Source organism: Centruroides vittatus, unplaced genomic scaffold (genome assembly GCF_030686945.1).
Source record: "Centruroides vittatus isolate TY-2023 unplaced genomic scaffold, ASM3068694v2 scaffold_946, whole genome shotgun sequence".
Lineage (NCBI taxonomy): Eukaryota > Metazoa > Arthropoda > Arachnida > Scorpiones > Buthidae > Centruroides > Centruroides vittatus.
In genome coordinates this window covers 129,030-142,754 of record NW_027122723.1, presented here as the reverse complement: position 1 = coordinate 142,754, position 13,725 = coordinate 129,030, and the positions used below count along the sequence as shown (strand labels likewise).

The 13,725-nt window shown below is 42.4% G+C and overlaps 3 protein-coding genes across 3 annotated transcripts in view; 2 read left to right on the top strand and 1 right to left on the bottom strand.

Moving 5' to 3' along the window:
* The window catches only part of LOC136990616 (mitochondrial carrier homolog 2-like), a gene marked incomplete at its 5' end in the record, with an annotated part of 52,598 nt that extends 44,785 nt beyond the window's left edge, over positions 1 to 7,813 (top strand). The window contains 6 exons of the mRNA XM_067289011.1: positions 99 to 192; positions 4,694 to 4,747; positions 4,818 to 4,885; positions 4,979 to 5,054; positions 7,490 to 7,618; positions 7,678 to 7,813. Coding sequence (XP_067145112.1) covers positions 99 to 192; positions 4,694 to 4,747; positions 4,818 to 4,885; positions 4,979 to 5,054; positions 7,490 to 7,612 — 415 coding nt within the window. The remainder of the gene's footprint in view (positions 1 to 98; positions 193 to 4,693; positions 4,748 to 4,817; positions 4,886 to 4,978; positions 5,055 to 7,489; positions 7,619 to 7,677) is intronic.
* Positions 7,814 to 7,938: 125 nt separating this feature from the next.
* LOC136990597 (leucine-rich repeat transmembrane protein FLRT1-like) lies at positions 7,939 to 9,706 on the top strand. The gene is made up of 3 exons (XM_067288987.1): positions 7,939 to 8,906; positions 8,974 to 9,122; positions 9,466 to 9,706. The coding sequence occupies exons 1-3, from the start codon at positions 8,251 to 8,253 to the stop codon at positions 9,606 to 9,608; spliced, it is 948 nt and encodes a 315-aa protein (XP_067145088.1). The 5' UTR covers positions 7,939 to 8,250; the 3' UTR covers positions 9,609 to 9,706.
* Positions 9,700 to 13,725, bottom strand: part of LOC136990596 (guanine nucleotide exchange factor for Rab-3A-like) — a 43,084-nt gene continuing 39,058 nt past the window's right edge. The window contains exon 10 of the mRNA XM_067288986.1: positions 9,700 to 9,819. Within this exon, the coding sequence (XP_067145087.1) occupies positions 9,743 to 9,819 (77 nt within the window). The 3' untranslated portion in view covers positions 9,700 to 9,742. The remainder of the gene's footprint in view (positions 9,820 to 13,725) is intronic.

Below are 13,725 nucleotides of genomic sequence, written 5' to 3'. Positions count from 1 at the left end.
TTCTATGTATAAAATGTCACGATAATGATTTTCTTATTTGTTTAAAAATATTTATTTATGTATGGTGAGATTGTTTTTAAGAAATTGTTTATTTGTAGTGGTCTAATTCCAAGAATAATAGGTGAAATATTTACTATTTGGATAGCGCACACGGTTTCGTTTATTTTAAGTTCGTACATTACAGAAAGCAAGGTAACTATCTTCATATTTTACTTAAAAGTTGTAAGAAATAAATTTTAACTACTAATTTCTTTTCCTAATATTAAAATTTATCTTTATATTAAAGAATTATTGATGATTAATGATTAAATATTCAATAATAATCAGCAATTAATAAATTTTGATAATTACATCATCAATAATGCGTTAATATAAAGATGATAGGCAATTATTTATAATGAAAACTAAACAATTTTTAACTTATGTTAGAATTATAGTTTTATGAAATCAGTATTACTGGACAAAATAATGATACAAACTTATAAAATGTAATAACATTATTTAAACATAAAATAGAAATCTTATTTGTATTTTTTCTGTGGACGGATGATCTGGAAAAGACTTGTGTCGCCATTGTCTGTAGTGTTTCCTAGTAATTTATTTGGGTCGATTAATAATAAATTGTTCATTTTGTCGGTGCTTAAACGAGTCAATCATTTGCTCGATGATGCGTAGCCAGAGGTTGCAATCAGTCTTAACCTAATTACGGAAGAAAAACTCTGCAAAAGAAAACTCCTTGTTCTATTCTCCGTCATCACCACTCTTATCTTTGTACGGTCCGTCACAAAACGATAGCTCACTTGATTTTTTTAAAGTTCTTATTTTATAATTATTCGGGGGTGACGCTACACAGCGCCAAAATCGCCATTTGGCGACATTTTCCCGATATTTTTATTAAGTGGCGATAAAAACTGTTGTCCGCTTGTTTCGACATTCGGCGTGAAATCGAATCACAAATCGGGCTTCAGGTGAAACAGCAAAATGTCGAGCTTCCGTACAATGGAAGTCCCGTGCACCAAACGCCTAGCGATTTCATGACGTCACCAGGCAGGTTCGAACAGAAAAGAAGGGAGTGACGTTGAGAACCCAAGGCAGTTTTGTGCGATTCCCCCCCCTGCGTTTCTAGAGTAGGGATTTTTTTTAATCGATTAGCAGAAATTTTGAGGGATTTTTTGGGGTGATTTTTTTCACTTTGAACTTTTTTCAATAGACTAAAACAAAAATTTTGACATGACACAACCTGTGAAATACTGCTTGAACATTACGATCAAACGTATTATTCGGAAATATTTATAAAAACATTATTTAAAAAAAATGATTCCTATTGCCAAGAAGGAGAGTGCCTGACGTTCGAGTCTTCGATTCGAACGAAACTTACAAGTTAGTGAGCACGTAGCCTTAAATAAAAGTTTCGTTCGAATCGGAGACTCGAACGTCAGGCACTCTCCTTGTAAGTGACAGCTTAACGTGTTACTTTTGCTTTCCAGACGCCAAACTGATAAGACTACTGGCACCTACATTAATTAGTAAGTAATACTGGTGGCGAAAAAATTAAAAATAGTTGGCGATATTTTCGAATTTTCCAGAGCGCCCCTTGTAGTTGTCACATTCCTGTCACCTTTCTTGTGGATAGGTTTGAGAATTGTTCTCTGCCATTCCTTTGGCATTTCACATCTTTCCTCCAGATCAACTTACAGATTGTGTGAATCTCCTCTAGTAGTGGTTCTCTTTCATATTCCAGCATTTCACTTGTGATATCATCGCCTGGACCCATTTTTGAGTCTAGTGATGGCCGATGCTGTTACTGATTTGACAATCATAACCTTCTTTTGACGTAGGTGGTACAATTATCTCAAGTTCTTTCTTGAGTTTTTCTGTTGTGGTTGGATCAGAATTATCTTCATATAATTTCGAGCAATAGTCAGTCCGTTTTTTCATGATTTCATCATTGTCTAACAGAACAGTCCTATTTGTGTCTTTGATGGATCGCACTCTTGTCTGCCATTTCCGGTTTGTATTTTTGATCAGTTTGTAAGCTATCCTGGTCTTGGATTCCCCATAATGTTTCTCAATGTTCTTACATTGCTCTTGGAGCCATTTCTCTATCAGATCTAACTGCAACCTTGACCGCGTTGCATCTTTGCCCATATTTTTGAAGCAATTCATCCGAATATCTCTCCTTCATTTTAATGCCAAGAAATAGCCTGAAAAATGAACAGGAATATTTTCTTGTGGGGAAACATTGGTACGTGTTAACCCCCCGGAACCAATTCACTCCCTTTGTTCTACTTCCTGCGTGTGTGCGAACCAATCTTCGCAAACCAGCTCGCTTCGCCCCCCCGAAAACCTCTTCGGTTCGCTCAAACTCCCTCGTTTTCCTCACTTATTCAAAAACTTCGCGATGATTTATCGATTCTCGGTACTGCCGTTTCTATATGGTTTATTCGTGACGAAAAAATGTCGTGGCGATTTTAGCTGTATTGTATATATTTAGACTAGGTATAAGTGTCACATGTTTATACAGTATAAGCATATATATATACTCATACTAGGGTTTCTCATTTCCCGGTCTTTTGCTTGTCCCGGGATTCCGGGATAAAAGTGAACTGGATCCCGGGATAGAATTGATTATTTTTAAGATATACAAATTATCATGAAATCAAATGATATGATTATTTTTCATTTTTTAAAATTAATTTAATACGTTTCGTAATCTCCAAAATCATATTAATAATGCTGTGTAAGATATATATTAAAAATTACCTTTGAATTACGTAGAAATTTTCACAAATAGAAAACATTTATTAAAATTTGCTGGAAACTGCGTACAACAACAAAAATGCCTTTGAATTGAGTTGAAAATTTAAAGAATAAAATGAACTTAGATCAAACTTCTAAGTTAGAAGGCAATTTTCAATATTTAAATAAAACATATAAAAATTTACAATAATATTTTGTATTAAGATTTTGAAAAGCAAAGATGGTCAATACCCCGATCACTCAATCTGGTGATTATTTTAGTAATGAAAAGTCCCGCTACTGAAAATGCCCTTTCCAAACCAATGGATGCAGGTGGAATCGTCTTTAATGCATTTAAGAGAAGACGGATGTTACGTGCTTTTTCACCCGTAGCCTGGAAGATTTCTATTTCGTTTTCGAGGTGCGTTGCAGTACTACTATTACTGTCAAGTATTCTTGATATATCTACCCCGGCTGCTTTAATAGTGGCATCCAGCTTATAGCCCGATAATTTGGCTTTGTTTGGCTTTAATAATCGGGTTTATAAAGAAAAACTTCATACTTGCAGACTTCGTACTCGTTTCTATCCTGACCCAATTTGCACGATCTGGCATAATGCAGTTATTGAAGCTACATGATTAAAAATTACGAAAGCATCGGCGCAATTATTCAAGATATTAGGGTAGATGTACAAGTTTTGGCCAGTGTACCAGTTCTGGCAGAAAACAAATCTAACTTAAAAATATAATCGCCACATATTCAAATCTGTCCAATGAAACAAACTTTTATTAACTGTGTGAACAGTTAACAATAAAAGTTTGTTTCATTTGTGATTATATTTTTAAGTTAAATTTGTTTTCTGGCCAAAACTGGCACATCTACCCTACAGGTTCTGATAAGTAAAGAATTTTCAGAGTCGTGTCACAAATAGGCTACGTATTGTTTATTGACAAACTGTGACGTGACGTGCCATAACGAGCAAAACTTTAAAAAACTAATACGCGGGCTTTAATTAATAAATACAAATGTATTCTGGCGGTATATGAGTTAATTATACTTTCTATTTGCAAAATTTCCACAACCTTAACATAAAATAAGAAAAAAGTGAACTTTTAAGAAATTTGCGGGATTTCCCGGGTTAAAAAACAGCCGTGATTACCGGAATCCCGTTAGAGAAACCTTAGTGTAAATGAGATATTTGAAGATTTCGATATATTTAGTGTTTTTAATGTTCTTATAGAATAAACAATAATTTATGTCGTATTTTTAAAAATAAAAACTAGACACTTTATCAATACAGTAGCCCCTCATTATATCGCGCTTGTCGGGAGACAGACAAAAAGCGCGATATAACAGAGTACTAAAAATTCTCGGCTTTCACTAAACAGATTATACACGCTGTGGAATCTCTATCCTTTATTCTTTCACCAGGAAGTGTTTCTGATATAAAATAAGCCTAGTTTTTCAATGCCGAATTTTATTCGTATTAAATAATGTTGACGTAAACAACGATACCACCAACGTCCATTTAGCATTATTGTTTCCTTAACAGTCACATTTAAAGACAAATACCGTCGATATAAAAACAAAATATCAGTTGCGATTTTATTATACAGTACTATATTTCGTAATAAATCGCTTATTAAAAATTGGTGTAATTTATATTTTTCAATAGAAATTATAAATGGTGACGAATGATGAATTATTTGTTTCACCCGCAGTGGTAGTTCACGGGACAATGGTAGGAATAAAACACCGTATTTCGTTGCAAAAAGAAATTCAACGGCAATCGGTAATTTAAAATTTATTGACTCGAATGCTTATAAAATTTGGGAGACCAAATAAAAGCGCGATATAACGAGGATCTACTGTGTTTTAATTTTGACACACATTAAATACAATATATTATTTATAAGACTTACTGTACTATTATAATTAATTAAAAGAATTTTAGTTTTCTGAACTTTTTCAGCAAAGCATAAACAGTTACATAAAAGCTTCTGTTTCGGTAAGTTTCATATTAAAATTTGTATTTTAAAAATAATATTATGTTTTAATTCCAAAATATTTTCTTTTAGTTCATCGCGAGTTCTTTGATGTATCCATTTAATGTCGTTGGTAACGTTTTAGCCGTTAATAATTGCGGGTAAGTTTATTTTCGTGTTTCTCGGTGTCCGAATATCTGAATCGAATACTCCACGCAAGTACAAATATTCCTTTTTTTTTTGTGCATTAATAGATTAGCTGCCGGAATACCTCCCAACATGCCTATATATGCAAATTGGACCGACTGCTGGTCTCATCTCAGCGCAATTGTAAGTTATTTTCCGTTATAGTATTAATTATGTCATTAATTACGATGACAAGGGAGGATTTCTCGTGTAAATGTCAAATTTTAATAAAGCATCATCGGATAGAGGAAAAACAAAAGAAAATATGGGTGGTCTTATCCGTCGGGTCTCGTTATCGAGAAATAGTATCGTAAAATGTTTCAAAAATTCACACAGATATATGTTGTTAAATGGATTAAAAAATCCAGCTACGAGTTGCGTAGCTTTCCCGGATTTTATTTAAAAATAACTTTTATATTATTATTATTATTATTATTATTATTAATAAATAAAGTTCTGTGTAGAGAGGAAAGTTTAAACTTTATGCTAACGAACTGGTTACGCGGCCGATGAGGCGACGGTCGAATGTTTGTAATTTACACTGGCCGGAAACGCTTTAGCGTTACTTTCCACCGGCTTTTTTCTTGGTTATCGTTACGCTTTTCCCTTTTCGGATAAATGCGAAAACGTGGAGGACCGGGTAAACGGGACCGCAGTGGGCTTTCCATGCCAACTTTAACGGTTAACGAATTCTTCCGTAAATACGCACCTAGCGTCAAAACTGTTGGTTGGCTCATCTTTATCCAAATAATTTCCGCCACCAAAAATTTGGAGTTTCGCTATAAAATCCGTTAAGTCTAGAGATGCACGAATGTTCCGATGCAGATTTAGCAGGCGAGGGGTCGGATCGAGTCCTCGGGCGGACGATACGAGAATTCGATCCGATACTATACGCGTGCTAAAGTTATTTATAGCTTTATAAACAACGGGGACCGATTTATCGGTAACGGAACGAACCGAAATCACGATATAATGTTTGACAGGGCAAAGGAAACCATAAAACATAAACCGAAGCTATAAAGTGATTGAAAACAACATAACCTTAAAGAGGATCCGACGTATAAATAAAAACACAGTCGTTAAATCTGTACGTGTGTTAAAAGCAAAACGTTTTGCCACCACCGCGCACAAATAACGTAAATTTCACAATAAATTGGATTTACAATTTGAAAATTTTAAAACAGCTTTTAAACGGTTTTTAATTTCAATTCTAATTAAATAATTTCGATTATATTTTAATTGTAGTTTTACTTTGGGTTTGGATTTTGGTGGAAAGTGGCTGCCCGGTATCGATACCCGCAGGGTTCTAACATTTTTTATTAAGGCGAAAAGGGTTCCCCGATAAAAATAAGTCGGGGACTTGTGGTTTAAAGTAATTACGTTTTGTAAATAGACTGAATAAGAAACGGCGAAATTTATTCAACGTAATTAAATTTGCATTACTGTCGGGTTACGACTTCACGATTTTCTCGCTACAATTTATTAGGAAAGATCTTAAGATAGATAAGAGATAAACGAAATGCCGGCGGACCCGAAGGTTTTCATCGGAATTTCTTTAGTGTAGAGAGGGAGGACCTTCCGGTTAATTGGACCGCGTTTAGGAGGAGGTGGGAAAGACAAAAAGAACCGAAGATAACTATAAATGTTTACTCGTTATCTCCAGGAATTTTTACTACCGGAAGGGATTGGGTTTAGTTTCCTTACCTAATCCGCATTTTATTTCTCTTCCGTTTCCGTCCCACCTTTCGGGTTTTCGCTCGGTCTTTTCGTAAAATCCGCCCTGGTGTGCTTCGTTCCGGGTCTTTTGCTGGTCGCCACCTTTGGGAAAATTAGCCATTTTCCTTTTTCCTTCGTTCCGGTAGTTTACAAATTACTTCGTCTCTGCTGCCGACCGGCCCCTCCGTTTATCATCCGAAATCCATTAACTACGCAGCCGAAAAGTAATAAAATCCGTCAGTGGTTTCGGCCCGGAGTCTTACCAACGCGGCGCGTGGGTCACTTAATTGTTAGGCAGAGGAGGGCCGAAGTAAGGGACGTCTTTTCTTCTTTCCGAGTTTTCTATCCAACTCCCAACGCTTCCGTTCCCGTCTTTCTGGCCCGAGAGAGGCAGTTCTTATTGGCGGAGCCGTCGGACGCGAGAGCGAAAATATTTACCCCTTTCCCGTTTAACCTGCGAAAAGACGAATTCCCACCGAGTTACGTCTTTTACAATAAACGGTCGGCGTCCGTCTGTCTCACATCTACTTTTGCGGCTGCCGCGGCAATTCCCATCTTCGGTCCGAAACTACCTCCGCAAAGCGCGTGACTCCCGGCACGTTTCCGGACTAGGCCAAAGCCAGTTACGAAAGGAACCGTCGACCTCCGAGTATCGAATGACCCTCCGAGGTCATCCGTTACGTCGGCTTGGCTTCTTTTCCCCTCGGTCGTGCGTTGTTTGTCGACAGTCGCGTTTGTAAACAGACGATTCTCCTTACGCCTCGAGGTCGTCGGTCGTAAACACTTTCCGGTGCGATCGTCCTTACTCGGAAGGTCGACGCCGGACAAATTCTCTCCCAAAGGATGACTTCGGTGTTTTTCAGGGCCAGCTGAAGAGGGGCTCCAGCATTTTGTGGAGATACTACCAGGGACCCTACATGCTGGATCGAAACGGAAACCCGGCCTTCCTCCGGAGCGCCGGTCCTCTCCGTCCGGCCGCCGACTGAAAAAAGGTAAGATTCTCTCTCTGCGCCGCTTCTGCCCGCCTCTGACTCCGCTCCTCTTTTTTCAGGAACCGCGGCCGTCCCACCGCCGCTGGAAGTCGCCGTAGCTAGGGGCGGTCGCCCCGGTAAAATTCCTCTAGTGTGTACGTAGGTCGAGGACCGTGTAACGTTTCTTTGACGAAACAATAAACGATCAGATGCCGACCCCGAAACGCTGACTCTCCCGCCCGCGCGCCGGGGGCTCCCGATCCGCCACCCCGACGCCCGCCGCGCGCCGCGCGCCGCCGTCCACCTCGCGCCTCCCTCTCCGCCGCGGCTCTTCTCCACCGTCCGGACCCGGGCCGGGAGCGTGGGAACAACGCGCCGCCTTCGCGCTGTTTACTCTTGGTTTCGACGACCCGCGACCTCCGTCGACGTCATCGGAGGTCGAGTCGCGACCTCGTCGTCTATTTACTCTCTAGGTCCCACCGCCTGTCCTCCCGCCGTCGGACGCGCCGAATCCCGGCCGGTGGCGCCACGGGCGCGATCTCCGCTATCTCCGGCGTCGGGGGCGCCCCGGTCGCGCACGTCACCCGCCGCCGCCTTTTATAAGAGACGAGCGGAGGAGGCGGCGGCATACGCGCGACGCTTTTCTCTCCGACATGTCGATTCGCTGGACGCTGGCGCTTTTCTTGGTCGGCGGGGCGCTGGCCGACTGCCCCAACTCCGAATTCATTCAGCCTTCTTGCTCGTGTAAAACCCTCTTCGTTGGGACGCACGTGGTCTGCTCCAACGTCAACTCCACCGACACCCTGCGAGACGTCTTCAACATTCTGGTCAACTACCGGGTAGCCACTTTGCTCTTCAGGGGCCTGAGGACGGCCGACCCCCTCCCCTCCGACGTCTTTCGCGGGATGAACGTCAACAACCTGCATCTGGTGGACTCGGTCTTCTCTTTCCGAGACCGGGACCTGCCTTTCTCCGGCCTGGAGGCCTCTCTGACTCAGCTGGACCTGATGAACTGCAACGTGGGGGGCGAGGGGTTGGCCCGCACCAACCTGACCCACCTGCTGCACCTGTCCGAGTTCAACGTCCAGTTCGTCCACTTAGATACCGTCTCTGGCGATTGGTTCGGTCGAGGTCCCGACAAGATCAAGAACCTGCGGCTGGACCACGACGAGATCACCTCGGTGGAAGAGGGGGCCTTCCGGGGCCTGACCCAACTGCAGAAATTGTCCCTGGCCGACAACCGCCTGCAGGACGTGGACAGGGGCATCCTGCCCCGACCGGCTTCCAAGCTGAAGTGGCTGGACCTCAGGTGAGATGCCTCCGGCTTTTGGCGCGCGGATCCGAACTCCCCCGCTGACGTTTGTTTCCTTCCCCAGCTACAATCGACTGAATTCCCTGCCGCAAGACTTCTTCTCCGACATGCCCCGGCTAAAGAGAGTGGTGCTGTCAGGAAACCGGTTCGAGTCCCTGCCCCAGAACACGTGGCAAGTGGTGTGGAATAGACTAGAACACCTGCTGCTGAAAGGTGAGGCTTTGCAAATCGGGATAAGAGGGACGATAGCGCCGTCGACCGGGAGGCCCGAACCTCTCGGGCGCTGGATCGCGGTAAAGTGGAGGCGATTTTCGGCATTCGGCTTCCGTATAAAACGAAACTTGGGTATTCGGCGTTAGTTTCGTTTACCGGTCCGACGAGCGGAAACGTTTCCTCTTCCGCTAAGAGGAAGTTTCGGAAATTCGGTGCCGCCGGGACGGAGGCGGTTTCGTAGTCTCGATTCTGGGGGGCCGATCCCGGCGCGTGAAAACGCAGTTTCGCGTGGACTCGAGCCGCGTTTTGAGACGGACTGACCGAGTGTTTTCTTTACGGACAGACAATCCGGTGGTGTGCGACGGAAACATCAAGTGGCTGTACGAAAGACAGACGCCGGATCGCCTGGAAGGCACCTGCAATTCGCCCGAGGAACTGCAAGGAACGGAACTGGCCGGTCTGACCGCGGACCAGCTGCAGCAGTGAAGACCAGGTCCTTGCCTCCCTATTTATTAACTTCCGTCCCTTTATTTATGAGGTCGTCCCCTGTAAATATCGCGTCAATAAAACTCTCCAGTCTCGTATCAACGGCCTCTTTATTCTCTACACTCGACGGCTCTTCAGGCGGCGCGCAGTCCCAGTTTGGCCACGGCCATGTCTCTGCGTCTCCTGGTCACCTCCCAATACACCTCGTGAACTGAAAGGGAAAAAACAAACCATCAGCCTTCGGCGGAATCCCACCACGCGTTTTAATACCCGAAATCCGGTAAAGGGAATGAATGGCTAAAACAAAACATTTCGGAAGAGAGAGGAGGAAGACGCGTTTTAAATTCACGTCTTGGCTACGGTAAACCGATTTTCGGAGGGAGTGGCGCCACGGCCAAACGGGCGACGGTTTCGTCACGTATAATCGAATGCGGCGTCGATAAGGGCCGTAGTTACGGCGCTATTGTTTTCTTTTTATCGCCGTCGTTGGGGCGATAAGCCTCCGTTATCGTTCGGATAAAGCGTCGATAGCGGTGGGTGCTAGAAGTTCAGGGTCGACCTTTCCTTACATTACCGTCCCCACCGAAATATGGGACGTCCCCGCGTTACAGGTGCGGCTACCGTACACGACTTATCGCCGCGCAATTCGGTGCACTTTTAATACGAAATCCAAGTGTCTGTCGTTTAGTTTTTTAAAACTAATCGTTAGAGTAGAAACTTATGAGTTTGCCGGCAGTGGAAAAACACCATTACGGTCTGTTACCAAATACCTGCCGACTGCTGTTCGCTTGGCAGGTAATAGGGATTTTAATAACGATAACCACCTCCGCAGTTTCTCTCGCCTAAGAAAATTTCCCACTGAAGATTGAAGAAAAGAAATATCCCGTAGTTATTTTGTTTAGTTAAGCTTTCATTTTGTCCGAATTCCGGTTATCGTACAATGAACCACCCATCCGCTTCGTCTACAAACACAATATACTACGCGGTTACGTTTATTTTTACGGTATAGTCACTTTTAAATTCATTTCGGATAACCGTCGTTACCTGCGGTTGACTCCGCCAATATCCTCGTGAAAGTAAACGAATTCGATCGTTAAGAAATCGTGCGAAATCATAATTTTCACATTTATATAAAAATTAAAACATTAAAGGCCAATCGATCTCTACGGTAATTTGAGTGAACTTTGACCGGCACCTGGCCGATAATCAGAAAGGCTTAAGTTTAAAATTTGAGTTTTCTAGGCCCGGTAGTTTTTACCTACGAATGAAGAAGAAAATAGCTTTTTCGGCGATTTTTGCACTTTTAATTGCTTATATTTCGGCCACCCCTTTATAGAAAATCTCGAAATTTTGCACGCTACCTAAGAAACCAATTTTCTTTCGAACGAGATATTCGGAATTACTTCGGGTGTTTGGAGGCGGAGAAATCCACCCCCAAAAATCGGTAACTCCGATTCCCCTATGTGTTGTCGGTCGGTGACGTTTTTACTTGGCGGGGAGTGACGGCTGTGATTCCGATTCAACAAATACAGTAATTGACATCAATGAAAAAAATTTGTTAGATTTCTTTTGTACGTATTATACTAGGGGATTTGTTCCTAATATAGACTATTTGTAATAGAATTCGACCCAGACAAGGGTCAACTCCGCTGGCTTCAAAAATTTCGTGACGATTTTAAGACAGATATTTTATACAGAGTAGATACGTACAGAGATTACTTATGCAATATCAGTTCGATTATTTGAAAGTGATAAAACGAAAAAATTCGACATAGTTGTGAGACGACGAGATCGTCACTTGCAGTTTGTCGTCGATCCGACGTCACTCGAGAAATGAAAAGACCGAAAATGGAAAAAAGTTAAGAAAAAGTTTCGACTGTTTTCGAGTGACATTGCGTCTAACTGAAAGCGATAAAGTCGGAACTTGCGTTACTTTCAGTTAATGCGGAGTCCGGGAAAAAAATGCCGGACTGCAATTTTTAATTATATTCTCCGTCTCAAATTTGTAGTGTCTTGCCCCTGTACGTCATAATTTTCCCGGTAAAAACAGAGTCGTGCCGATCATCCGTGTAACTCTATTCGGAGAAATTTTTGAATTGAGTTCACGTAACTTCCGGTCTAAACCGAAGTTCTATAGTTATTCGGGGCTTCCTGTCCCGAAGCTTTCCATATTTGGTCTCGAGATGAAGGACAGACTGGGACTGTAGAGCTATAAATTCCCACTTTTTTCAAATTGCAGCCCGATTAAATTATCCGAATAAGAGCACCGAATGAGGAAACTGATTCATTTTTTCATGCTAACGGTGAGCTGGAGTGGGGAAGAAAAGGTTGGGCGTTTTCGGCAACCATGACCCTTCCTCGAGAGAGACTCGCATTAACCGAACCCTGGAGGATTACCTGTATTACCAAGGTGAGCGACTCCCGTCTTTAGTTGGGATCAAACACTAGAATTGAGATCTATTTCATTCTAAAACGTCGTCGTTCCCGAGAACGTGTGGTTTTCGAACATTTCTCAAGCTATGTGACCATCCGAGAACGACAGTAATTCTCGAGAGAGCTCCACTACAATTGTTTTATTCTACTGTTCAGCGCGAAATTCCGACATTAACTCGAGTTGTCCACTTGTTGGGTGAGTACCTGTTGACTCGGCCCATGATAAAGCGGACTAACGTAATGCGTGGCTTTGGTTACGTAGTTTTGAAACGTAAAACTGCCCTCACCAGAGAAAGTTGTGTTGAGGTAGTGCATAGAAAATCGTAATAAATCTGTAGCTTCGCCAATAATCGACGAATTGCGTATAGATGACCCCAACAATTTAGAAAATTTTCAGAATGTTATCCAAGCGAGTTCAATTCTCGATACATTTAACTGGTCCTATTTAAGGAAAAAACATTAAATTTTGAGATAATCCGATGCCGCCACAGTGACAAATACATTAAGTGTTTTCGAACACATATTTTACGAATCTCCCGTGAAACGTCATATTTAAGAAAGTCTTCAGTACACATTTCGCATAGCCCCACCAGTGACCGATTGGATAAAACCACTAAACACTGCGCATTCGCACCTAATCAATGGGCCGCATCGCGAAGTTTTCCAGGTTTTCTTCGCGTGCCTAACACCAAAATAAAACCAGTTTCACACCGAGTGTTCCAGGTCTCTTGGTAGATCACCCGTTGGCTTATTCCATCAATCCAATTTAAATTTTTTGTAGGAGTGTCCCGCCTAAATCAGGCCGAGCGCCCTGATTTATGCGGGACACTCCTACATTTGAGCGTCGTGCCCCGTCGTCCCCCAAATGCTTGGCGAGACGCACGAAAGCGCCGCTGTAGGAAGTGACGTAACGCATATATCTCGTGACGGTAGCAACTTTTGACGTCCTCGATTCACCGATTGGATGATGATTGTATATTGTGAAGGGTGCATCGATATCCGATTAAGCAGTTTCAACAATGGAATTGCGCGCACGTATATATTATAAGTCAACCAACCGTCCAGTACAATATCCCAATACAGCTCGAGTGATACCTCTGAAGCTCCTAGCTGGCGGCTTTCTCTGTCTCTCTGGAACTAACTAACTCGCACGAGAGATCCTTCAGTGGGTATTATGTGGATAAGCGAGAAATGCAACTTATTGTTGCAACGTTGTTGACGATACTTCTGGTACTGGAAACTCGTGCGAGAAAATGTTCTGTACGAAACTCATACTGCACTCAGACCTTATGCGAAAAATTCACTTATTGGTGAAACACTTTGCAGCAAATGTGTCCCAGCAGAAAACTCAGAACCTAGCCCATCACACGTTACACTTCAGTTGGATTTGAGTGAGTCCACTCGAGTCTGCTACTCTCCAAGCAGTGAAACTGCAGCTATTACTCGGAACCTCGTCGACTTTTCATTTCACTCTCGAGTCTTTTTCGGAGGAACACAAGGCTATGTGAGATCACACGACAGCAAACGAGCCAATTTGATAAGAACTAGCATCTGGTTCGGCCACGGATATTCTAATCGCATTGCACTAATAGACTAGGTTCTATGATCTAACTTCTCGAGGAATTTTTATATTCAAATTACCAGCAACGTTAGGTAATCAACTTGTACTCGAATACTCGATAGT